Genomic DNA, 27,963 nt, shown 5'->3' with positions numbered 1-27,963 from the left:
AAGTTCAAACTTGGGGTCTGTTAAGTTCAAACTTGCGCCAGAAAAATTGCAACAGAACCTCACATGTAAAAAGGCCCATTAATAAAGCAAAGGTGTGAGTTTTGTAGGCCTAGCCTACTATTAGTGTTACTTAGGGATTACTATATATCCTCTTTTCTAAAGAAAAATGAAGTGTGCTCAAAGTATAGCCTACTGAAAAATGTCAAAATGTCCTCTTTTTTGCATTTTGTGCTTTCTTGCTTATATTTTCAACACAATTATATTTTTATGTGACTTTTTGGGTTAAACGACAATTAACCGTGGGAAATTGACCGCGAACAAACTCACCGAGGACAACTGACCGGGGGACAACTGACCGTGACGTAAATTTACCTAGAACTAACTGACCTTAAATCATATTATTACTTTAATCATATAATTTGAATAAACAACAATGCTAATATGCGTAAAAATTAAAAATAAAATGCGTAGCGTTTGATTTGTGTCGCCGGCCAATTTGTCGCCGGCCAGTTGACCACGACCAATTGTCGCCGGTGAATTTGTTCACGGTCAATTGACGTGATCCCGACTTTTTGGCATGAGGCCTAAGTCAAGTGACATTTCGGCGACAGCATGAGGTCTAACCATTTTTGTTATCATTGTTTTGATTTAGACAACCATAAAAGCTAAATAAAGCTAAGCAATAACGCCAAAGAAATATACTGTGTTTTCTGATGAACTGTGGCAAAAGTATCCTTGTTTCAGAAAAGGACGTAATGATGTTGAAGCTGAATGCATTACTTGTGCATATGCGTATAGTTATCAAAAAACATGTGATAAATTCTTTAAACGTAAAACTCTATTTGCATTGTACTAGCTGGCGAAATTGTCCTCTTTTTAGGCGATGAAAATATGGTAGGCCTATATACAGGTACCTTTAAATCGCAATCCTACAGCACCGGAAATTAAGTTTTTAAAATATTAAATATGGGCTATCTTTCACCAATATGGCTCATATAGAATTCAAATGTGTATAAGCAAGCCTATACTTAAGCTTGGTCGTGGCCAGTACAGAGCCAAGAAACGTTATTAATTTATTTTGCTTGCACAAATACCGGGTCTAGCGCAAACGCGCACAACCAGATGACGTCATGATTTGAGTAGCTAGGGCAGGGGTCGGCAACCTTATACGGCCCCTTATTTATACATATATTTTACAGTTTGGGAAGGAAACACTGATTTCCGTAATTTGCCAGTACCGTCATTTCTCCTGCCGTCATTTTCCGTCGTCCCCAATACAAGATAGACTAATTATTATTCTGTCACTATAGTAACTATACTATTACGCTAACTATTACTATGTGAACTAGTTGCTATACTAGCAGAACGAATATATGCTCGAACAACGTGCAATATGCACAATCAACGAACCGAAAAAAGCCGCAAATGTAATGCATAATCTATTTCTTAGTGGATAGTTCCATATTAGGGCAATACGATATCAAAAATAAAAATAAATCAAAAAGGTGTTTGTTAATGGATAACGACTCATCGGCGAGTTTATGTCGAATATGTATTGGGCAATGACATTAGATTCACTGATACTTCATTATACTACATGGGGCTTATAAGCTATAAGTTATAACACGTCACAAAGAAATAAAGATACAATTAAGTGACACGAAGCGCAGTCGTTAGAAAACGTCCGACAAGAAATTGTTTGCCGGCAGCTTAAAGAAGCGATAAGTCATGACATTTAATAAGAAATTTACATTATGGAAATTTAATTTTATGCTTTACTCTTGACTTTTATTTCTTCATCCCTGTATTCGTCATGCTTGACATACTATGATAGCATGACAATAATGACGTCATCATTCTAGAGTTTCAGCATTTCAGTTCCAGTGTTTCTATGAAAGGCATTTTTTCGCACTCAAGCAAGGACGATTTCACAATTAACATTGTTTCTTGACGTCATGCATTCCAGCCAACAGGAATCCGGCAAAATATCCGTTCATTCCACACGAAGCAAGTTCGCCTCAAAACGCAGAGAAAAGAGAAGATTTAAAGAGAGAGAAATTTTAAAATCTGCCGCATTCCATTCCAGGTGGATTGTGTTTTCTGCTGATTGTCTCGGGGCGATCTAGTTGGTCTCTTGACTCCTTAGCATGCGCATTGTTGAGAGCAGATCGAGTGCAGCAGGTCAACTAGGATAGCTAGGCGGTTTGTTGAAGGTCATTGTCTTTTAAGCTTAGACTATGTTTCAAGCGCATGCTTCCCATTTCCGTGGGATGGAAAATCGTATGAAACAAGCTAGATGTTCATTCACCTTACTGCAAATTGCACTTAAAAGCATTATTTTGTAAAATAAGCATCATTTTGCAGTGTATTGGCCTACTCTCTGTATAGGTCAGATTATGATGAAGTCAGATACAACTTCGGTTTAATATGTTGCGCATTTAATACGTAATTTAATGCGTTAAATTCATTAAATACGGGCGCCGAACTGGATAATCGCTTAATTTGTTTTATTGCATAAAGGGCGCAAGTCCCAAACCGTAGTCTTATCATTTGTAAAGATAATTTAATTATTACTGCGGTTTATCGCATAACGGTTTATTGCATAAGCCGCTTAATTGAACAAAAAATGACGGCGATTTATTCGATTATTCAAAAGTTTTTAAAAGATAAAATTAAAAACAACGCGCACTGGCAGCGCACACGCAATGCGTAAGCTTTGTGACTTGTACTGCGCTTTGTTACGAAACAGTCAAACCAACGATTCTCAATTTAACCATTAACACGTGGCTGTCAATACACAGACATTAACATTTGCACTGTTTTAGTTTCATTTAAGCGTTGCGTTAAGATAATGCCGTAAAATGTGAAGAACACCTTACACTTTACACCTTACACCTTACACCTTACACAGTGAACACCTTACACTTTGTAAAATTCGGCGCTTGCATTCATTTATGAATGTCCAGACTTAAGGCTTAGCAGGGAAACTCCTACAATTTAGTCACGGAATTTTAAATATTGTTTTCTTTTGTGCTGATTGATTGATACTATGGAGAGTTGCATCAGAAAGTATTTGAACGTTTAAGAGGTTATTTCTAGGTATGAATAGTATAGCAGGCTATTTACTGAAACAACTTTTTCTATGTGTAGGCTATTGGGCAATAAAAATACCATAGGATTGTGTTTTACTATCAGCTGGTTGCAGTGAGTTTCATAATGACACCTTCGAGACAATATTGTTACTTGGCAGTGATAACAATGGTGCCAGTTAGTGGATGGGAACTCGTAAACAGGATTTCAAATGAGATAAGTGACAATTTCTTGCTTACTAAATTGTAACTGAACCATTCTAGAATGCATATATTTTAAGCAATGGTTGTGTGCATTGGTGTTTAGTAACGAGTCTGACTACTTGTGTAAATTTCTTGTACTTTGGCTTCTAAAGTCCTTTTGTTCATGGGCGTTTCTATTTTTAAGTAGTTTCTCTTGTATTTGGCTTGAAATGCTTAACACAACAGAGATGCTTATGAGTAAAGGACTTTACCTGGAAGTATGAAATGTTTTCATATTATTAGGGAACACTTCGTTCATAATCATTTGCTCAAGTGACGGCAGCACGGATAAGAAGCTGTGATTTACATTTTAGCACTTTACCCGGTATATTCGTCTTATAAAATCTCTTTGTAAGACATGTTCTTGTCTTATCTAATCCACAAATAAGATATTGCGCTGCAGTTGTTAAAAATAAATGTAAGTCTAGGAGTTCACTTTTGATTCCACAAAGAACTGTGTGGCCTTTTTTAATCTATTACCCATTTTGTTTTTCTCCCATGTGGGAGGCATTTGTTAAGCTTATGAACAATGTTATTGCTTTTTCTGTTGTACTTTATGTTTAAGAGATGGCAGCATACGTCATTAGTAGTGTCTTACTTGTATCAAACCCAACAAAATATCGATACCAAGACAAAGTGCAAAATAAATGTTGCACAGATAGATATTTAAACTGGGTTGAATATTAAACGGTGCTCTGTTGTGAAGCACAAGCTTGGCAATCAATGGTCCCTTTTCATCGAGTGTAAGCATTAGTTTCAGTTTAAGTTTTGAATTTTTTGTCAAAGTTATTAAATGCTCTTGAACAGTGTGCTATTGATGTAGTTATACACCTGAGACGGTTTTTGCTTCTGAATACAATGTGCAGAGGCTAATGCAGCATATGCACAGCTTATTTGTCTAACTTATTATTTTGACTTAATTTACCTGCCGAATTAATGATCTGACTCTGTAGTTGCGTGCGGTTAGAATTCTCGAACCTCTTGTCAGCCGAAAGCTCTTACGTTATTACAGATACTGTTTACATGAAAAAGTCTTTTTATTGTAGGTACTGTACATGTTCCGAATATTACGCATAATCACAAAGTCAGTAAAATCACCATTAAAACAGGTCTAATGAATTGCAATTTACACGACGAAAGTAATACGTTCGTACAACTCTGCATCTCTCCGTCTAACGTTTACTCGCGTAGAAGTTCGCGCTTATAACAACGTGGAGCGGTGTGAGCGGAAATATCCGACATAAAATACACGAACATTTCAGAACGTGCGAACGATAAAAATAAAGCGTTGGCAATGGGGATTACATTCAGTTAAAACTAGAGCGTTTTAAAATCACCTGGTAACGTACTAAAAGGAGTAACGAAACTTCAATCAATAACTGGCAAACACTTTCCCAAGAATGATATAAATGGTATTAAAAATGCCACCCAGGCCGCTACAAATGCATGGAAAATCAAGTAACATACTTTTTTTAAACTAGATGGCTGATTTCTAATGATTATATATATATATGTATATACAGGGGTTGTTATTTTTGTATTGTGGCGAAAAACAGTGTTATTCCATAAGAAGCATATCCTAATGCACATGGGAGACTCACAAACCTTCTACACATGAATGGTGATTGTATAAATATAATTTTGCTGGTGATAATTGAACCAGCTAATAAACATTACCCATTTACAAATCTGTAATCGTCTTGGTTCTTATACCCCACAATGAATAATTAATAAATGTAACTATTTATTAAGTAATAATAATTTACAATCATTATAATAATTATTGTATAATTTCAAAATTAAAAATCTAATAGTAATTATAAAAATATAATAATAATAAGTAAAACAATAATTAACTAATAAATATAATTTTACTGGTAACCAACCATAACGACACCACTTCCGTCACGTTCTGCTCCGTCACATTTAAATTTTGTCTGACGCAACCGGCACAGTGCAAATCCCATATCGTCCTGATGGACGTATTCAACAACACCAGTTCCGTCGCTGTATACATGAGCATAACCCAAAACTAAAAACATTATCGAGATTTGTTGAAAATTTCTTTTGAAGTTCTTACCTTCCACAACTACTTTCAGTACGCTGTGATTTGGTACCAGGCCTCCCTGGAAAATACTGGCATGTGGCTACTGTCGCTGAACGATCTGGCCTGTCAACTTTGATTTTTTTTGAACCCACTCTGTAATTGTTGCGCCACTTTATGGCATCTTCCGCATCTCTATGCAATTAACAAGAATCAGTATACAGCAGATTATTATATTGCAATCAATAGTATCAAAGCAGATTCATTTCTTACCCATTTGTTTCTTTTAAGTCTAAGTTACTGAGAATGACCACTATTAATGTACATAGTTTGCAGAAATATGACAAACATATCTGCGTCATCAACTACCGCTACAATCATATTGAATCCTAATGTTTCACTAAATCCAACACTCCAAATTGTCTCATTTTCAGTGATCATTCTGATAACATCCCAAGAGATACTGATATCCCACTAAATTACACCACTAAATATCCTGCTTTTAAATATAAACCTGCTTATACGAGAACTACCATATTTATTTGTGAATAGATTGAATACGCGAGCGCCACACCCCAGAAGTATGGTTCAAAACTGTACAAAATGTTTTAACAGAGGCACAACATATTTATCTATTAGCCTTCAAAATCATTGTTTTCTTCGACCTACCTACCTATCTTCTACCTTCGACAGCTATTCTGTACTGAGTATGCGTCAATGAGTGCCAGGTCTCCCTCGCACGTAAGTACATTTTTCTGCTGCCGGACGTGGCCTTGCTACTTTTAGTTGGTATACATTATGCCTCCTTATCGCATCATCTCAATCTCTATGCAATTAACAAGAATCAGTAAACAACAAATTACCACACACCTATTCCATATGCATCAAGATCAAAGCATAGACTAATTTGTAAAAGCTACCAGCCTACCGCCATATGGTTGACTCACCTCATGAGATGTAAAACTTGTCTGATGCAATCGGCACAATGCAAATTCCATATCGTCCTGATGGATGTATTCAACCAGACCAATTTCGTCACGGTATACCTCGGCGTAACCCACATCGCCGGCCCTTCTCATGTGGTCTATTAGTTCCTACAAACTGGAACTTTGCGGTAAACTTTCATATACGAGAACTACCATATTATATAATATAATAGATTGAATGCGCCAAATTTTTAAGAACATTACAAAGAACACACTTGGAACTATTACACTCAATGGTGCTATTTTCACTTTTGTAACAACACACCTCGCTGATAAGCAGAAACTGTCGCGTAATTTATAACAATTTGCGGTTAGTACTCAATGAACTCGTGCTGAACGACAAAACATAGTGCAAAGATTTGCAGAGCCAAGGTAGCCATTGGTTTTTACTTATGTATTAGAAATAAAATTTTAGGAAAGGAGACATTTTGTGATGGTTTGCGTCAAGGTTCGGCAATTGGTTTGGCTAGGCTAATAGGCCTCGACTTGAAAAATGTTGAAATCTTGTATGGGCTTTTTCAGTATGATGGTGTGTGACTGTGTTTTGCTGCAGTATAAAAAATCTCGTTAATTTTTGTGAATATCAATGTCAAGCCATTAATGTTTGTCAAACTGTGTTAATATTTGTCAACTCCTGTGTCGAACTGTCAATGGTACAAATCAAGAAAAATTTCTCTAGTTTTATCTTGTTTCATTTAATTTATTGTATCTTTTCCACTTTTTTACAGCTTTTTGAGGCATTATCAAAATTTCAAACCTGAATGGGTTTGAATGTTTTCTGATTCATTTAACCACACTTTTCAGTTAATGTGTTGTAAGTGACATTAAATATGACTATTTGGTTTCTAATGTTTAATTTATATCCTGCAAAGACTACTACGTGCATAGAATATGATAATTGGTGTGTGCTTAGAACTTAATGCTACGTTCGTGTACTAACATATAGCCCTTGGTTAATCCAAGCATGCGTTCATTACACTTGTGTGCAATTAATTGCCTACCAAAATCAAAATCAGGCTCAAACATTGCTTGGTGGTTGACATTAGCATTGAACAGTCAAAATATTGAATCTAGCATATCTACAATTCTACACCCGCCCACACCACCGGTATAATATCCTGGTATGAATGGCAGTTACGATACTTCGGTAGTTGCAGATGCATAAATGTTTGGCATTAGGTGCATTTGTAACTACTATTATTATGCTACTGTATTTATCACCAGGCACACAATCCAGTTGGCATCAGGATGACCCTGTTCTTTGATTTGTTTGGAAAAAGCATAGTTAGACTTTTAATGAAAACTAATATTTCTTTCGTTACTTGGTTGACCTATAACAACTAGTTAAATAATGACATAAAAATGTCCCCTGAATTAGGTAAATTACCTTCTGATGCTCACAGCTTTGATTCATCAGCATTAGTTCAAGGTTTGTCAAGTTTAATGCAGCAAATTTTGCAATACCTTAAAAACATTAATACAAATAAACTAACCAGTGCTTGCCATTGAGCAGTAAGTCTTCAACTTAACAGACGAACGTGCTTAGAAATAAATTCATTCCAGAAGTAGTTAGAGCAGGTTTTGGGATACTTGTCATGTTGTTGCATCCCTAAGACATTTAAGATCTTTGTCTTATGTAAGTGAATAAAAACCTGTATAACCATTAACAGTTCAATCAGACAAAAAGTCCCTAAATAGCAAATCCTGCCGCTTGGCATTCCTTAACAAAACTTTTGTGCAATTTACACGAACAAAAATGCTGCAACCTATAATGGCTTTAACAACGAAAGAGATTTTTGCAGCTCCTAAATGTAGGCCTTTAATAGGACCCAAAACTGAGAGTTTCGCGTTCAACCCATCCATGTTTATAGGAATCCCAATTTCCAAGGTTACTATTAGACATGTGACTATTGTGGATGATAATTTTTTACTTCCATTAAGTTTTTTTGAATAGGTTTGAAAAACTTGCATGAGGGAGGTCTAATGCTAGAGCCTTAAAATGTGTGCAGTTTTTCAAAACTTAAGTGAAAGCACAAAGTAACCAAAACACAAGTTGCAGCATGCACTTCTGAGTGGGACACAGGTCTATGATTTTCTATTTGTGATTATCATTTCATAAAAACATCACTTCCTGTGATGCTTACCTGTGTATGCTAATTCTGTCTTGTGCATGTGATTGACAATTTAAAAAATAATATACATTTTCTGTTTTGTTAATTTGTTTTTCTTAGTATACCATTGTTCAGATTCTATGTATGTTTACTGTCTCGAATTCTCTCTTCACTCTTTAATACCATACAACTCCTGTATTTCATCAAGTCAGCTTCAACATAAATCTCTGCTGATTTCTAAAATGCATCAGCTCAGATGCATTCAGATGGTTTATTTTCAACTTGTATAAAGTGAATACTTTACAAATCTCTTCAGTTTCTTTGGCTAAATAGATAAAAGACGTGGGTGGCGTTGTCGTACAAGACATGATCATTTCAAATCCATTAGAACACAAACATCTTCAACTGTCATTGTGTAAAGATCAATTGCATTCTTACCATTGTTAGTGAAGTACAAGACACAAATGACAACGTTGTCCCACACTCAATCACATCACTGCTAACCTTCAATAAATAACTAACAACCGGTTATCTGCCTATGATGCAACTCAACCATGAATGAACGTCGAAAAAAGCCCAAACCTTGCACTAAATGACAACTATGAATGAGGCATTTCGACTATGAGTAAACATAAGAAAAGCCTGCACTAGATCACTAGATAGTAGATAACCCTCCCCCCTCCCGGAACAACTTACAAAACCAACTCTTGAACCAATCATTGTCCATGAAGCCCCTTTCAAGAGCGGACTTGAAAGGTTCATTTACCCCTCAAATGTCTTGATGTGATTTAAACTATTGATGTTCAAATCCATAACCACCCCAGCTTGAAAAATGCCTCCAATGGAAAGCAAGCAATATTTTTAGAACTTGAAACGGTGAAATTTCACTGAGTCAAAGGCCAAGTGTTCCAGTTGTTGTTCTTCGATATGATTATTGGCCAAGTTTCAATTTGAAGCCATTGCCATTGACACGTACTGAGATCATGGATTTTCATATTGTTGCAATTTCTCTGTTGTACACATGCCTGAGATGTTATTTTATTTATATCTCTTATCCTGTCAATTAAATTTGTCAAACTATTGTACACTGTACTTAACGAGATGCTGGTCAAATTTTCTTTTCTTCTTTTGTGGCAATGTTTAAAAAAAAAGGAAAAAATATGAAAGTTGTAAAAAAACCAAAGAGAAAAAGTCAAATGAAAAAAACTGTCTAAAAAAAAATTAGAAAAACATTGTATCATGTAAGTCTTTTTATGACCATTCTAATTCATATGTATTGTTTATTATCGCAAGCTTTTCCTGTGTTCCACTTGGTCTAGACATAAAATTGAGTTTGTGCTTAAGTCTTTGCAATTTTTATGGTTCTGTTTTTCACCTCCACTCAGCAAGTTGAAAATAATTAGATAAAGGTGTTAATAGAAAATTGGAAATGATTAAATTTCTAGCAATCCAAAACAATAATGAATATACGCTCCAAATTCTCAAGTAGATGAAATAACGAAGATTCACCTGTAACTTCCCGCTACAAACTGTAGGTAAAACATTACCACTTTTAATATGCTTACACTTTTTAATAAGCATTTTTTCCTGGTGTGTGATACAAGGACTCATTCTGAGATAACTCCTTGTTATCATACTTATTGTAGCAACATGTTACAACCCAAAGCTTTCTGCAACTACGGGTCTGGATTTAATTAAGTCCTAATATCAAGGCCTCAAATCCACGATAACCACAATGTATTGCAACAGTTAAAATTTGTTTGTTGTAAGTGCAAAAGTGCACAATAAACCCTCAACATTTCGCGATTACCGACCATGTCTACAATACGAAAGATAAAATCTCATTAATACAAAATAAAATCTTCCCAGTCAATAAGAAAAAAAACAAGAAAAAATGCCACTTTAACTTTAGGCTGGTCTGTAGCTTCCCTCACTAACTAAAAACAGTTGGTCAAAAAACAATTTTATTTGTCTGCTATCTGGTGTTATAGGTCATTCCAAGAAACGCTTTTTCAGTGTTAGGCTACTTCGTAGGTTGGAAAGCCGTTCTTGTGATCTGTCTTGTTAATAAATAAGCCATGTGTTTGCCTTTAAGAAAGTCTATTTATATTCGTAGGAAGACGCAATGCAAAACCATTGAAAAAGGTGGTGTGATGTTCTTTATATGCCCTTGCGCCATCATTGAGAGAATTTAAGCTGGTCATGTGTGTAATTTGCTAGATTCAATACTATTATGTATGGTAATACAAGAAGTTATCCAAATCTATTATTTGCAACAAATTTAGCCATAACATACATTGCATTGCTGGTTGTGTTTAATTGTTTCAGACATAATTTTAAAAGTTTGTTTCTAACCTGTTAATGTTTAACAGAACTTTTTTTTTCGTGTAGCCAGGCTCAATTTCCCCATTCACGGTGAACCGTGACACCACCAGTAAAACCCTAGAAATCAACTCATTTTATTCAACAGCCTCTACGACCCAAAACGAAAACCGACCTTTTCAAATTACCTAACGAACAGCTTTTATAGGGCACAAAAGGCAAGGCGCCAAATTATTGATAATATAAAAGTGCTCAAAACGTGAGACAAATAACGGTAATTGCAACCAGTCAACGCACTAGAGAACAAACTCACAAAAACGGTAAAATACAAAGTACAGTGAATAACGCGTGACATAATTTCGTTACATTAATATCTTTCCTGTTATACGATTGGTTGTTCTAATAGTACTAGACTTGCTTGCCTTTTGTGGCGTAATAATGCTTGTGTATGACTTCATTCAGGGTTTCCCTTGCTGTTTTAGCCAGTGTCTTTGTGTAAATTTGTAATCTTGAAAGAGTAATTGCTCGTTAATTATCTAAATCTGCATCATTGTGTTTCTTATAGATCAGGGTGATGGCGCCTTTTTTTATTTCTTTGCAGATTTTTGGGCATTAAACCAATGTTTAAAAACTTCACTCATTTTGCGTATGATACTCCGACATGTAAAATTCTCCTCTTATTCCGTCTGGCCCAGGAGATTTACCCTTTGCGAGATTCTGCGCAACATTTTTGATTTCATCATTGCTTATCTCACAATCCAACTTTAAGGTATTTTCCTGTCAAACATGTTGCAGATTTGCAGGTTACTCGATATGAACAAGTTGTGTTTTTACATCTGTCTTCATAGACGAGTTAAATTTGGCGCAGTAATTTTTGGTAGCCTGCAGCATTTCTTTTGGTATGCTAATGGGTAAAGCGTTTTCGTGATATACATCTTCACTGAAAGTTTGCGATCGTTTTTTGTTAAAAATACGCAAAAATTTCACGTGAGCCGATCTTTTCCTAACTTTTTCTATTTTTTGAAATAGTTGCATAAATTTGTTCTCTTCTATAGTTTCTTAATGCTCGTTTGGCTTCAACGTACTCATGGTAGTGCGCCGAGTTATCACAAAGTCGAATTTCAGCGGATTTAAAATTAGTCAACAAGCATTCTTCATACTTTTTTCTTTAAGCATGGGGTTCTTTTGTGAAATCGACTACTATATTTTTTAATCTGCACTTGGAATCTATCCACCATGTGCTGGGGTTCATAGAACAAATCTTGCAACGTATGAATTGAACAGACAATTACAAATAATTGTTGTATCCTTTAATTAAATAGCTTTAATAAGCAAGAACTTAGCTAAGCTGCAACACAACAAGTAAATTTAGACAAAAGCATGAAAGGAAACAGGTTTTTGTTTTTGTTGTCTTGTTGTTTGTTGTTTTTAAGCGTTCGTTCTTTTTCTTTTAGAAGGGAATCCCTCGGTTTGGCCTAGGAAGTAAAACAAAGCTAAAGTTTGAAACCACAACTCAACTCGTCTCGTCTCGTGTTGAAAGGTTAAGCAATTTGGGCTTGAGTTAAAGGTTAACCAACTTTTCTCTCGACGTCCTCAGCTGAAGCTACACTTTTGCACGATGAGAGATTGTCTGTTGCATTTCATAAGCAATGATAACAGAGAAATGAAAAACTGCACAACAAATGCACAAAAACTGCGTAACTGGAAACGCGTTAAGGTGCTCTTAACTTACACTGTTTACTTCTTTTTCCTGTTTTTTCGTTCTTTTTCGGCCTCTTTTAGGCGATCGTTCTTTTTCTTTTAGAAGGGAATCCCTCGGTTTGGCCTAGGAAGTAAAACAAAGCTAAAGTTTGAAACCACAACTCAACACGTCTCGTCTCGTGTTGAAAGTCCTCAGCTGAAGCTACATTTTTGCACGAAGTAGTTGGCTTTGTTTTTCGAGTTGCTTTCGAAATCGGATTTTCTAAACATAGTCTAAATTAAAGAAATTTGTAAATGAAGCTGAGAGCTGGTGAAAGTTATTTTCCAACACTGACTATACTATAGACGATCATTAAAAATTAGGGTGCGATTTAGTTTTGTTGATAAACAAGAAGGTAGTAAAAAAATCATCGAAAGACTGGTGTAAACAATGGTTTGACAATCACCTAAATATACGTTTTGAACAAGTAATGTACACAAAAGCAATATATTAACTACCCAGTCAGAAAAATTTTCGTTAGCCATAGATAATTTAATTTATCATGGGTCCAAGTTAGGCCCCAAGATAAATGCCAATGAAACGCCCTAGATATATATCTGGCTTATGTTTGCAAAGTTGACCGGCCAGATATAGATGCCCAAGAAGTTTCTAAGCTGGCCCTAAGATAATCGCCCATGAAACGTCCATGATATATACCTGGCGTATGTTTGCAAAGTTGACCGGCCTTGTGTAAATCCGAGTGGTATTTTCTGACGAAGACTCTGAAGACACGGTTCAGCGCTTCCACCAGAATTACTGGATTTACTTCGTCTTTCATTTCTTCCCCCATCTTAGTCTCTACAGCCGGCCAAAACTTGTGAAACAGTTCTCTGTCCAATAGATACTGGGCCAGTGTTTGTGAACAGTACGCTGAAAAACACCTAAATAAGATATACATAGGTTTTAAAATTTGGGTAACAAGCATCCAAAATCATAAAAAATTGGGACACGTTAATAAAGTTGAGAACCCTTTGGGTAACCATATGAAAACTTTTAACAATGACTTAATCAGAAGAAGTTGATATAGCTTACTCTCTACAAATGACTTTTTCAATTTCTTCCTCCCATTTTCGGCCTCTTGTTTTGTTTTTGCTGTCTTTTTGTTTTTTACTAGTGTAACCAACGGTTTGATAAGCACCTAAATATACGTTTTAAAACAAGTAATGTACACAATAACAAATGTTAACTAGTGACATCATCTGCTACAAATGAAAAATAGCTAACAAATAGTACTGTAGTTATCAATGTCAAACCTTCGCTTATATCAGACGGTAGAAGAGTAGGAGGGTTTGCTGCTCTGTTTTTTCTTTAAGTTTTCTTTACCACCCTCTGTAAACATAAAAACGGTGTCGGTAGCCATCAAGAGCGTCTCGTGCGATGTTACCCACGTTTACAACTGGGACACAAGTTACATTGAAAAAAAAAACAAATCATAAGCCAGAAGTTTCACCAGCTTGAACCTGAAGGTATTCATCTGGAAAGTACTTTTCCAAAAACGATATATTCATGCGTCTGACCGTGACGCGACACCTAATCGAAAGACACTTTATCGAACGACACTTAATCGAACGACAGCTGATCGAAACGACAGTTGATCGAAACGACAGTTGATCGAACGACACTTTATCGAACCGACAGTTGATCAAACGACACTTTATCGAACCGTCAACTGATCAAAGCAACAGTTGATCGAATCGACTGTTGCTTCTCCCGCACACAGTCATAGCAAAACGTGGCGTACAATTGCATTGTTTGCTGTAGAGAATTAAAATTTAGTGACTTTTCATAAAAAATGTTCAGCTATCTGTCCATGTTTGTTTGATAAAGTTGGATTTTGTAATTTTTGAGATATTGTGATATTTATATAATTTTGCTCTCTCCGCATTGAAGCGTAACGTTTTCGTTTACTCATTTACGCACCAATAACTTGGCTAACTATTCTCTTTCGTTTTCTTCTCACAGCGGGGGCGCGGCGTAACAAGAAGAATTTCTAGAAATGTGTCACTTTTAGGAATACCTAATTTACACTAAATTCACGTTCTTTAGTTTTACAATTATGATGTATACAGGAAGCCAGATGATGTTTCTACTAACCTGTAAAAATCTCATCAGTCTACGACGCATAGTTTTCTAGTAATTAACGATTGCAAATGTGTGTGCGGGGTTGGCCACACCTAGTTTTTTTAATAAACTCGCGGGCCTGGTTAGGATAGGGTTAAAAGATCCACAATTTATCGAAACAACTGAAGATATGCACTGTTAAAAGCACGACAACTGACGAAGTGCACATTTCAATCGCATTCATTTAATTACAAGTTGTGTGCAATTGCTCGAAGATAACTTTTTATGTCAATATTTGTTGAGTCATAATTTTCGACTATGCTCTTCAGCCGTTGGTTGACAGCGTCGTAGCGCTTCTTCCGAGGTGGGTCAGCAATTCCAGCACTCAATTGCTCAATTAACATTTCGTTGGAACCTTGTTCCCGCTTAAATTTTTTGACGAGTCTGCGAAGCATCGGATGGGATATTGAGACACGCTTGCTGAACGCATTGTGCCATCCTTCAATACTATTATTCGTTCGTGGAAGGTCATCTTGAACCCGGTGGAAGATATTCCAAAACCGGATAGGAAATAGAGGTTGACGACGATTCCTGCGATACAATCGTCCAATCCAAGTAGTTTCGAAATAGTCAATGTATTCAGACAAGTGCTGCTCATCGTCGTCAATGAACGTGGCCAGGAAGTCCTCGAACCGTTGTACAACGTCTTCAGGCGGAACGAATGCCAGTGCCTGGAAGCATTTTATGCGAAGTTCTCGGTAACGGTGTATACGAGTGGCACCGTGCGATTTTCATCGACCAGCACGTGTATCGTGTACAGCTGGTATCCAAGTGGGGCAACATCAAATGTACCGTCACAAAACCAATTAGCGCAGTTGTTCAGTATATCCAGATTCTTTTGAGACGCAAACATATAGAATTCATTCTCATCGTCTTCCTCGACAACGGAGGCTTCTCCCCTCGGTGTCACGCGGAGTTCATCCATGAAGTCGTTTCCTTCTGGACATACGCGCTTTCGCTGTATCATCCGCTTTAATTATGTTGCTTTAGGGAGAGCACCAGCGGTACATACACCATAATTCATTAATGTACACCATTACAAAGACCGCACATCACAATGGCTTATTGTCTCAATGTTTGAGAAACACGTAAAAATCTTGCTTGAACTGTCGGTTCGATAAAGTGTCGTTCGATCAACTGTCGGTTCGATAAAGTGTCATTCGATCAACTGTCGGTTCGATTAACTGTCGTTCGATAAAGAGTTGGTTCGATTAACTGTCGTTCGATAAAGTGTCTTTCGATAAAGTGTCATAGTACCGCGTCTGACACTGACCTCTGATGACAAGTACTAGTTCTAGTACCATTCTGTTAATCATACAACAAATTTATTTGCCTTCGATAACTTGTTTTAAAGCGTGGATTTGGACTTTTCTTTTGCATATAAGGTAGCACTAGGCGTTCATCCTTTCAGGAGCCCGCACCTGCCGTTTTGTTACAGTAACTTTGTTACAATAACTTTTAATTAAGCTCCTATCACTTGATAAAGGCTAAAAACAGTTATTGTAATTACCAATTGTTTTGGTGGCATTCTTGGCCAGTTTTTGTGGCTTCCCGAATGAAAACATGGCTTGGCTTTGCGACTTCACCTTCAATTATAGTAACTTTGTTACAATAACTTTTATTATGTGTTTTGTGCTCTAAATAAATCGTCCACTACTACATTCATTCAAGTTATTGAAAATATTTATGACTTACCCATCTATTAAAATAATAAAAATTACAAAAAAACTAACACACAAATTTTACTTTGGTTGTCATTGCAGAGAATTTCACTGCGTGCATTGTTTCATTAAACGTTAATGCACATTGATTAACGTTAATTATCATGCAAGCTCTCTTTAAGTGTTTTGTGTTTTTAAATTAAAAGTTATTGTAACAAAGTTACTGTAATAAAATGGCAGGTGAAGGTTCCTAAATTGCGAAGGTCACAAGAACTGCTAGATGCCATTATGGCTAAGAAAGCAACAAAAGCTCGAAGAGCAATTGGTTGTGAGCAGGTTCTTGTAGAAGAATCTGATAAAGAATCTGCTGACAATTCATATCAGGAAGAAGACAGTAGTGATAAAGAGCATCATGATGCTTCCTGGAACAAAAGGGAGGTAAGATATTCAAAAAAGTTGGCAACACCTTTCCTATCTTCTATATGATGTCCATGCAACTCTTTGCATTTAAATATTTTACTGAGACCTGAAAATAAATATTTTATCGTTACGCTGATCTAGGTGGTTGGTTTCATCAATCTTTTGCAAGAAGCTTTAAAAAAAGAGATACTTTCGAACGTTGAAAGCAAGCTTGATCAAGCTAAGAAACTGGTAGAGCAAAAGGATGCAGGTTATTATTTGCAGGCAATTTACAACTTAAATAGTACTCTTGGTATACTATGAAAAACTTTATTTCCCAAAGCTTTTAACATCGTTAGATACATCTTCTTAGAAATTGGAGGCAGAAAACATACAATTATCTGAGAAGAAAAAAGATCTAGAAGGCCAAAATGAAAAACTCGCAGAAGGTCTTCGAGAACGTGACAGCGAATTAAAAGATATGCAGGACAAGCTTGCGGAGGAGATGCAGAACTCGGCTGATCTCCGTCACAAGATTAAGAACAAAAAAAAAGAAATACAAAAACTACGACAAGAGGTTTATGAATCAAAAAATGTCTTAAGCAATTGCTTATGAAATGCAACAGACAATCTCTCATACTTCTGTCTTATGATTTGTTTTTTTTTTAATGTAACTTGTGTCCCAGTTGTAAACGTGGGCAACATCGCACGAGACACTCTTGATGGCTACCGACACCGTTTTTATGTTTACAGAGGGTGGTAAAGAAAACTCCAAGAAAAAACAGAGCAGCAAACCCTCCTACTCTTCTACCGTCTGATATAATCGAAGGTTTGACATTGATAATTAATTACAGTACTATTTGTTAGCTATTTTTCATTTGTAGCAGATGATGTCACTAGTTACTATTTGTTATTGTGTACATTACTTGTTTCAAAACGAAAATTTAGGTGCTTATCAAACCATTGGTTACACCAGTCTTTCGACGATTTTTTTACCACCTCCTTGTTTATCAACAAAACTAAATCGCGCCCTAATTTTTAATGATCGTCCATAGTAAAGTCAGTGTTAGAAAATAACTTTCACCAGCTCTCAGCTTCATTTACAAATTTCTTTAACTTAGACTATGACTTTAACGAAAATCCGATTTCGAAAGCAAGTCGAAAAACGAAATCAACTACTTCGTGCAAAAGTGTAGCTTCAGCTGAGGACGTTGAGAGAAAAGTTGGTTAACCTTTAACTCAAGCTCAAATTGCTTAAGCTTTCAACACGAGACGTGTTGAGTTGTGGTTTCAAACTTTAGCTTTGTTTTACTTCCTAGGCCAAACGGAGGGATTCCCTTCTAAAAGAAAAAGAACAAACGCTTAAAAACAACAAACAACAAGACAACAAAAACAAAACAAGAGGCCGAAAAAGAACAAACAAACAGGAAGAAGAAGTAAACAATGTAAGTTAAGAGCACCTTAACGCGTTTCCAGTAACGCAGTTATTGTGCATTTGTTGTGCAGTTTTTCATTTCTCTGTTATCATTTTTTATTTGTTTTATTTATTTCTTTGTTTATTTATTATATTTTTGCACACCGCTCACTTAACGGAAGTTCCAGGGCATTGTCGTCACGCACAGCTCAGGGTATGAAGGCCGTCGACAAACTCTTTTACCATGTGAAAGCTGTCCACGCTGTACATTGTGTTAAGTATAAACCGGTACGCTCCTGTGACTTTGCGTAAAAGCAAGTGCGACTTTTATCTACATTTTTATTACAGCTTTTTTGCGTTTTTCATTGTCTTCACGTCGCCCCCCATGTTGCTTTTACGTCTCAATGGGTACGTTTAATTATTTTGGTGCAGCTTTGTCACATTTCACTGTAATGACCAAGTCTTGTTTTATTTACTTTCGTGAGCTCTTTTCGATTCAAAATAAAAATGCGCACCCTTTCTTCAGCAGCCAATTATAAAAATACATCAAAAGCCGAAGTGTGTATAAACCACACAATAACACAGCACATAAGTCAAACAATAGATTTCGTCAATAACCAAGGAAACCAAAACTTCAAATGTTGAAAACTTGCCACTGCTGTTTTTTACCGAAGTACGCGATAAGTCTCCAGCAACCTAATGAATATATGATTTATCTATAATAATCGCTTGTCACGATCATTGCACAGGTTTATCGCAAAACAGTGATATCAGATGAAATGCGAGTAAATATTTCTTGAGTTCGTTTACATTTCCGATTGAATGTTCACAGATTCAGCTGCACATTTAGTAGCTGCTGCTTCCAGCTGCCTACTGGAAACTTGTTTTATACAGTAGTGCTGAAGAAAAACATTGAAGAAATTTGAAACATTGAAACCGACTGAATTCATTGTTTTCTTCGGAAATAGATCATCTGAAAGCACTGGCCTTTAGAATTCAAAAATTCTTCATTTAAATAGAAAGAATAGGCTATTTTTTCGTTTAGGTATCAATATCCAACTTACATAAATATTATTTATAAGGTGAGACAATTCCATGAATTACTTGCGGTCAGAAGATTCTTATGTTGGCTAAGCAAAAGCAAGGCAGGCCTAGTTAGCTTAAACAACAACAAAACTGCAGTTGTATTGGCATCATTTCATAACGGAAACACATCGATATACCTACACCATAGAAACATAAGACCGTAAAACAAGGCAGTTAAAAATAGAAACTTGTCGATGGATTCAAACTTTTAGGAAAAATTTGAGAGTTTGGGCATTTGTATTGAGCAATACTGTTTAATAAAGACTAAAAAATTGTCAATTGCCAAAACATTTTAGTTAAGATTACAGTTTTTTTACTACAAAGTCTAGCCTACTTTAAACTATAGATTATTCCGGTTAAAACAAGGGCCAAGTCAAACAAGAAAACATGAAGTTTCTGTGATACACAATAAATATTATGAAAACCCATCCGTTATCCATAATCGTGGGAAATTTACGATAGAGTATTTTAAATGTAGAATAGCTTCGTGCGCTTAAATTTCAGCTTATGCGTAAAAATTCCTTCGTAAGATTTGACTTGGTTGACCTACCGTTCCTCTGCTTCCTTTTAGTTGACCCTGGCAAATGACGTTACGACTTTCCTCCACTTCCGGCCATCTTGTTTATCGTCGAGGTACTCGAGCTTGTTTTGAAAGAACCTTGACTGTCTCTCGCCGTTCAAGTCATTCATTCACAATAATTTCGTTGATGATGGCCAACTGTGTCAGAATAGAAATGACATTTAAATAAGGGCAATGGCTTCAAAGCTGGAAGAAGGCGGAACAAAAGCGACCTAATAAGGCAAGTAACTGAGCCGAGTTATAACTGTGAGTTCATAGCTTGTGTTTAAATTGAATTTTCGAGTGGCGCATCCTCAAGCAATCTTGCGATTAATTCAAGACATGACGTCATGAGATTACTCGAACCAACTCCCACCAAATCGACAATGACACCGTATTTAAACCACTGTCATTGTGGCAAAATCCTTGCAAAATCATACTACCCAAACGAACAAAAGTTTTCCGACTCCAAATTTTCAAAAACAAACTAAAGGAGCTTTTTATCAAAAAAAAAAAGTTTAACGTTTCCAATCAGCCAAAAAAAGCATTTTCAAAAAGCATTTTAAAATAATGCTTGTAACAGAACAAAAAAAAAACACAAAAGCAACAAAGTATACTCACAAAACGAGTTTTAAGAGTTATGAAATTTGTACACTTGTACTGCTTCGTCACAATTAAAAACAATTTGAATGTATGACGTAAAAATGGACATAAGAAAAAAAGACCTTATCAGAATCTTAAAAAAGAATTCCTCCTCTTCACGATGGTGACCTTGAAATGGATCCATATAGAACGAAAAGTTCCAAAATTTACAAAAACGCGACAGCGATAATTACTCCAAAACCTAAAAAATGCCGTACTTATCAAGTGTTTTACGTCGTTCTGCTGAGCGATCCCGGAACATGTGTGAATTCTTTATTGCAGAACAACATGTAAACGAAACCATGCATTTGAAAGTTAAAATTAGAAATTGCATTAGAAATTTTGGCCATATTGAAAGGTGCCGTACTATTAGACTTGCTAAAATTAAACTGAGGCTGCTGAATAAGAGCGGTTTTGACTGGGATATTTTTGATTATTCTTCTGTTGCAAGTATTCAAATAAACTTCCGAGCTACTGTATTGTGCGATATGTTATAATCTTTGTTATACAGGTGTTTGTTGTCTTTATGTGCTTCTCATGATTTTTTGAATTAGGCAACAACGACAACTACCAAAATATAACCTTATTGAGCTCTGGTAGAGGTCGGCTAATATATAATAATCATAAAATCAATAGCGGTAGGCCCAATTACCCAATCAACCTATTGTGTCCTATTCTTAGGTTCTAACATTAACCAGTTAACATAAAGTGAAATTGTAGCTGCGACATTGCAGCTATGCCTAACTAATTTATGTTTATGGACAATCACCTTTAAAAACGCACGCGCCATCGTAATTATGACGTAATCTAACTTATAGTGTGCCTCGTTGCTGCGCTTTTTAGTTGATTGGAATCACGGCTGTAAGTAGCCACGGTTTCAAATCGTTCCGCTCCTTTATTTCATGCATTTGAGTCCGGGCAATTTTGTAAAGAAATCTCAGTTTGTACATTGACGTCTGGATACACGAGAGGGTAACGAAGCAGAAATGTGTGAAAAAATTGTGGCTTCATCCGGATCCTGTAAAACCCACCCAGCGCTATTGGCATCGCTATTGGCTGGAGAGGTTTACATGGTTTTAAATCAGCTTATAATCCTGCTTGGCGGACGTCACAGTTTTTAATCCAGCTCATAGTAGGCTTACTGGTTTGTCATGTTGTCGGAGAGAGTTTGATTTTCTTTTAACTTTTCTCCATTGATGGCTGCCGGTCGGCAGGATTGGAAACCGGTTGAAAACATATTTTTAACGTTTTCCTTGCTTGGATTGTACCTTGGTCGCCTTCGGCAGGCTTATGTTTTGTTCAATACTTTGTGGAATGGCGTGTCGGAGTACGTTAATTAATTGGCGTTCATTCAAAACAGACATTTACATTTTTTGTTTCTACCTTGTCGAAGAGTATTTCTTGGTTGGAAACAATTGTCGTCATAAAAGGGATGAGTTTACACCATGTTGCTGTTTTTTGACATTGTTTTCGTTCGCCTCACTGGCCATTTTGTTACAGCAACCTAGTTACAGTAATTGCTAAAATCTGAAACCATGTTAGACAACATCACAAAAGCAGCATTTAGTTCCTATCATGTTAAAAACTGGGTTAAGGCAGACAAATCACCTTCATCGTAGTTACCCTTGATAGGAATTGCTACCGGCTTCCAACCAATTGAATACTTGAAACTCCAAGTGATACTATTTCGAGAAAATAAAAAAAAAACTTCACAATTTTTTGTTGTTAAAGTTATCAAAGCCTGGTTAATGTGGGTAGTTACTCATGGGAAAACACAAAAGCTATATTGTGTGTTGCTGTGCGTTATACTTTATGCGGTGCAGATCGTCCAACTCACTGGATTTGGGCCCTTCTTATATTCAGGACCTCACAAATTTGTAGCCTAATGCACTGCGCTTTGCTTGGATAAATTGATAGATAGCACCTTGCCCACTGGCGTAGGAACCCCCCTTGCAATACCTGCAGTCGCTGCAGGGGCCCGCACCTAAAGAGCCCCACGTTTAAGGGCCCCCTCACGAGGTGGAAGACTTTTTTGTTTTGAAAAACAAGTTTTTAGTGAAATCATGAAAGAAACCTGAAACAAACAACATCATGAAACAACATCATGAAAGAAATCTGAGACTTTTGTTATGTACAGTAAAATCAATTTTTCAGTTCCTTGCGTAAGGTAAAAGCAGTTTGTGTAAAATGTGTCTCTTTAGTTTTCGTAGTCTTGAGTTTTTTCCATGAAATAATGCATCTTCCGTTGTAACGAGTTGGTCTATCATTTATTTTGTTTTTTGGCGGAAGCATGTTTTCAGTTTGATAACATCTTGCTTCTTCGCAGCCATAATCGGTACTTGGCTGGTATAGCACTAACTAGCTTCTAAAGTAGGAAGAACGTCAGGCTTAAGGATCCGAAATTTAGTTCGAACGAGTCCCATCCTATTCTTTGAAACGTCAATTTCAAACGAATGCTTCTTCCTGAAACGGAAGCTTTTATATTCCAACACGAGATACTTCTCAGTTCCCCATTTCGTCGCTGTCTTGAAATATTCAGCGAAGTGTTCACGATAGTCTCTTTTATCAAGTCTTGGGTAACTCGAACCACATTACAAAAAGTGTATTTAGCTCCTATCACTTGATCAAGGCTGAAAAAACAGTTATTCTAATTACTAATTGTTTTTTTTGCGTTCCTTGGCGGTGTTTGTTTCTTGCCAGCTGAAATTGTAGCTTGGCTTTTTGACTTTACCTTCAATGACAGTAACTTTGTTACAATAACTTCTAATTATTTAAGTGTTTTGTGCTCTAAATAAATCATCCACTAATACACTCATCCAAGCTATTGAAAATAGTTGTAGCTTATCCTTCTATTAAAATGAACACACAAACTTTACCTGAACTGCAATAGCAGTGAACTTCATGACACTGAAATTTTCGTCAAAAACTGACGTACATTTATTTACGTTAACAATCATGCACGCACATTGATTCGCATTGTATACCTCGTATGCAATAGCAGAGAATTTTATCACTTTCATTTTGTGATCAAACATTGATGCACACGAGTTTTATCAGAAGCCTTGCCTAGTGTTAATCCCGGGATGAGACAGCATGGGTATTTTCCACAAATCAATCATGTAGAATAGATCATGCTTTTAAATTCCATATCTCTTGTATGCAATACATTGCAAATATCGATTACAGATATTGCAATCGCTATTGACTAGAAGGTTTTACATAGTTTTAAATCCAGGTCACAGCATACTGGTTTGCTGCCATGTTGGCGATATTAAATTGAATATGTTTCACAACTTTCCTCCATTGTTGGCTGCTGGTCGGCACGATTGGAATCCAGTTGGAAAGATATTTATTAACGCTTTTGAAAGGTTGGATTGTACCTTGGTCGCCTTTGGCAGGTTTAAGTAACTTTGTTGACTACCTTGTGGAAAGGTGAGTGTTGGAGTGTGAGTTGTTAATTGGCGAACAGACATTTTGTGTAAATATCTGGTGAAGTGTATATCATCTTGGTTGAAATTTGAAAACGTTTAAGTGTGCCTACCAATGAAGACGATTACCTTTTGTTTTTTGCTTATTGTATTTTTTTGCACAGCCCAGTTGTGTCATCGAAGCCAATAGGAACAGGTTTATTTGTGTTTCCCTGGTGGCATTATCAAGATGCTTCTTGTCAAGCATTAAGGTTTTCAACATCACTGGAAAACAGAGGTAGTTATAAGAATGGAGTATTGTATTCATAGAAACCTTAAATAGAAGGACTGGTATCCTCTATGCTCGGTATCTGGAACTTGGGTCCCATCAGTATTTGTGTTAAATACGGTGAGCAATTACTTCCTACTTTTAACCTTCTACAAGGTTATCTCACATAAAATTAATTGAAAGTTTATTTTTCTACAATATATATTTAACATGTTTAAGTAAAAATAGCTAGAACAAAGTTATTTCAAGGGACACATCGCAATGAAATTTGTAGAAATGAGTAATCAAACTACTTGTGTTCAAAATATCTAGCTAGAAAAATACATTTATGTTTGACTGTGTCGTTGACCGGTGAGCTGTAAAACACTGATCTCTAACTTCCGGTCCTTTTTCTCCAGTTGTGCAATACGGATTGATTTCATCAGTGTGTGGTTCTGTCGTTCCACCTCTGTTTGCTTGAGGCCACAATGGTGTAGTCTTCACATGATTGATTCCATACTCTATCCGAAAATTTTCAAATTCTTCTGAAACAAAATGTGGTCCGTTGTCCCGCAATGAAAATGGATACCCGAATCTCGAAAACATTGGTATCATAGCTTCAATTACCTTTGAACTTGTAATTGTTTTCATCACAGTAATTTCATAATACCTACTGTAGCAGTCCACGACCACTAGAATATTCTCTCCACTAGGCAATGGTGCTAGTATATCAGGGCACAATCTTGTCAAGGTCCACTTCGAGGGAAGGTTCTAGCAATAGCTTCTGGTTTGCTTGTTCTAGTTGTCACTTGGCATTCATGACATTTCTTACACAGCTCTTCGGCTTCTTTATCAATCTTTGGCCACCAAACTTTTGTGCGAAGTCTGTTTTTGGTTTTCACGATTCCCTGATGTTCTTCATGAGCCAAATTCAACACTTGTTTGGACCTGGACCAATCTCCTCGTCTGACGTTTCTTCTTATTTCAGCAAGTTTCAAGTTATTGGCAGACTCTTCTTCTATTTAGGTATCAAAGCAGTTGGTGTTCTGTTGATCACCACTGATCTCACAAAATCATACGAGTCTCCTTTGTCTCTGCATACCCTCGAGTTCAATCTTGACAAAGCACCTGCAATTTTTGTTTTCCCTGGCCTATACACGACGTTGAAATCATATCCTTCAAGTCTTAGCACCCATCTTTCTACCCGTGCTGACGTCTTGGATTTCCCGGAGAATATGTAGTCCAATGGCTTATGGTCAGTTTCCAGTTCAAACTCTTTTCCAAAATTGTACAAGTTAAATCGTTCGCAAACCCATACTAAATCTAAGGCTTCTTTCTCAGTTTGACTGTATCGACGTTCCATGTCTGACAAATTCCCGGATGCATACGATATGTTTCTCCATTCACCATCTTGCTCTTGCGTTAACACTGATCCTAAACCCACTGGCGATGCATCTGCTATAACTCTTGTCTTGCAATTATTCCTGAAGTATACCAAAGTTTCAGCTTTTGTTATTAGCGTCTTGAGCTTCTCGAAAGCATCATGTTGTTTCCTGCCCCATATAAACTTTGTTTCTTTCTTTGCCACGTCATAGATCGGCCTAGCAATTGATGCTAAGTCTGCAATGAATCTGGCAAAAAATTGTTCACTTCACTTACACTTAAAAAATGCAATTTTCTTTGACAACAGATTGCAAGCCACTCCCTCTGAGCTTCGTCCATCTCAAACTTTGCAGCCCTTCCCCATGGAAAGAAGACCCCTGACTGAGCCTCAGCTTAGTTCAGGATTTGTGAGTATGGCCAGGGGAAGAAACTTAAATCGGCCCGAACAAAAGCTGTCCAAGGACAACAGGTCTTTATGATTATTACGAAGGGTCACTATGTGCATGATTTTTATCGTACAGCATGATTTCAGCATTTCATTTAACATACAGTCAATTAAGGTCTCGTGAGCCGACGACCATGAAGTCGCTTGCCGACAACTTTTCAGTCAAACCAACTGAACCAGCTACCAGACCATCCCATCAACCAAAACGTAAATGAACTTTTTAGGGTTGTGCAGTTTGCTACATTTGTTTAAAATACAGTTTACTTTTGTTCCAATCCTGAAAAAACTTTTCAGCAAAAATAGACCATGAGATGTGATTGTTGCCACCCGTGAAGTGGCTGAGGAGAGAAACGATTATTGGAAGCCGAAACGCGGGCCGTTTCGATATCGGATACCGGAAAGTTCATGTGTTTAATGCAATGTGTCTAATTAGGAATTTAGTAGTTGCCGTTATGGGAAGTGTTACTTTTTCCAGTTTTACCGTGCACGTGTACTGGCCAGTGGCGACGTGCCATGCTAAAATCGCTGTAGCCTATTGGAAAATGTCGTTACATTAAAACCGTTGTAAGCAAAACAATGTCAAAGATTTTTTTTACTTTTTTCATCAAACAGACAGTCAGTCGTCCAGAGAAAAAGCACTTGCAAAGGAAAAAGAAAATTAGTCAAAATGATTCGACAGATTTGTTGCCATTAAATTTCCGTCAAAATGAATATGAACCCACGTTTTGTTACAGAAGTTAATGCATAACAAGCCCACATAGACAATATACATACTAACTTTCGAAAGCCTTGTTTAGTATAAATGAGCAATTTGCTTTAAATGTACAGATCAACAAACTCGACCAAGAGTCCCAGACCGGAGCTCAACTGAACGTCGAGCAACTGATAAAGTTGAGAAAAAAGCCAGAAATTGAGAGAAGAATTGCTGAAATAAACCAACAACTCAAACTGGAGAAATAGCTATAGATTAGAGAAATAGTTTTCTTTAGTCGTACTTGCGTCCCTAAACCACGTTTGGATTACTTCAAGGAAGCCACCTCCTATGATGTCCCAATATTGGACGTAAAACTCAATGCTGAGACCATCTGGGCCAGGTGTTTTGCCTTTTCCCATTTGTGTTAATGCGGTGAATATTTCTTGATTGCTAAGTTCAACGTCTAACGTCTCCCTTTCGGTGGGCGATAAATGAGCATTTAAATGTTTCAAGAAAAATCGTTGTTTCTCTTCAGACGTTTCTTCTTTCGAGTAAAGTTTATTATAAAATTTACGGGTTTCTTTTAAAATCGATGGAGACGAAATATGCTTTACGCCTTCCGAGTCGTTGACTTCCTATCTTGCATGAATCTTTGAAAAAATTCCTTGGTCGGAGTATCCAAGTTTCTTTGCAAACTTTTACGCAATTTCTTATCAGCGGCCTTGCGTTGAAAACACTGGTCAACAATTTTTCAAAAGTTGTTTGCTTCCGATAAGAAAACAGTTTATTCTTATGTCCTTTTGTCCTACATCTCGGCGGATACAAAAACTCAGCCAGGTGACCGGGCTTGTTTAGAAGCAAATTCAAATTGAAATATGGTACTTTGCATTGTTTTAGATAGGGCTTCGGATAGGCAGTACACATTATAATTTGTTCAAGACATCATAAACACAGATCTTACTTAAAACAATTTTATTCATAAAGCAAAAATACCGGTAGGTCACTCCACAGCGTTGTCTTGGTGTTGAAGGTGACAACACTTTGTTGGCAGTCCCATCCACCAATGATTAGTATCTCATCAGACTGACCTGGAAAAATATTCCATTTTCTTAGAACCAGCATGAAGCAAATACAGGCCGATTGCAGCCTGTGGACAACTATTGTGGCAAGCTAGCTTTTTGGCTGTGTGGCAAAATAATAATTCGCGCAATTGTTTATTTGCTTTTCGTGTGTTTTTCCACGCTTTATTTTTGTTAGTTATCAGTTAGCTTTTATAGTGTTTGTTATCATGATTTCTCTTGTCCACTGTTTTATTTCATGTTGTTGTTAGCATTGTTACATCACAGAA

At 36.6% G+C, this 27,963-nt stretch overlaps 1 protein-coding gene across 2 annotated transcripts; it reads left to right on the top strand.

Annotated features, from left to right (window-relative positions):
* The first annotated feature begins 14,111 nt into the window (after nt 1-14,111).
* On the top strand, nt 14,112-18,652 carry LOC143458857 (uncharacterized). 2 transcript variants are annotated; one of them, XM_076955737.1, is made up of 7 exons: nt 14,112-16,756; nt 16,880-16,988; nt 17,091-17,294; nt 17,471-17,546; nt 17,839-17,939; nt 18,037-18,162; nt 18,320-18,652. In XM_076955737.1, exons 2-7 carry the CDS (start codon nt 16,983-16,985, stop codon nt 18,407-18,409), a joined length of 603 nt encoding a protein of 200 aa, XP_076811852.1. In that variant the 5' UTR covers nt 14,112-16,756; nt 16,880-16,982; the 3' UTR covers nt 18,410-18,652. The 2 variants fall into 2 exon arrangements, with proteins under 2 accessions (XP_076811852.1, XP_076811851.1); XM_076955736.1 differs by having other exon boundaries at nt 18,314-18,652.
* The last annotated feature ends 9,311 nt before the right edge of the window (nt 18,653-27,963 follow it).

The sequence above is a fragment of the Clavelina lepadiformis genome, chromosome 5 (assembly GCF_947623445.1).
Source record: "Clavelina lepadiformis chromosome 5, kaClaLepa1.1, whole genome shotgun sequence".
NCBI lineage: Eukaryota > Metazoa > Chordata > Ascidiacea > Aplousobranchia > Clavelinidae > Clavelina > Clavelina lepadiformis.
The sequence above is the reverse complement of the archived record's forward strand: the minus strand, read 5'-3'. Positions and strand labels throughout refer to the sequence as shown.

Bases quoted from the DNA above. Each gene is read 5' to 3' on its own strand.
- LOC143458857 (XM_076955736.1), top strand. The intron at 17,295-17,470 runs GTTTATGAATCA...TTATGTTTACAG, and splicing joins TACAAAAACTACGACAAGAG to AGGGTGGTAAAGAAAACTCC. The intron at 17,940-18,036 runs GTTGGTTAACCT...TTTACTTCCTAG, and splicing joins CTGAGGACGTTGAGAGAAAA to GCCAAACGGAGGGATTCCCT.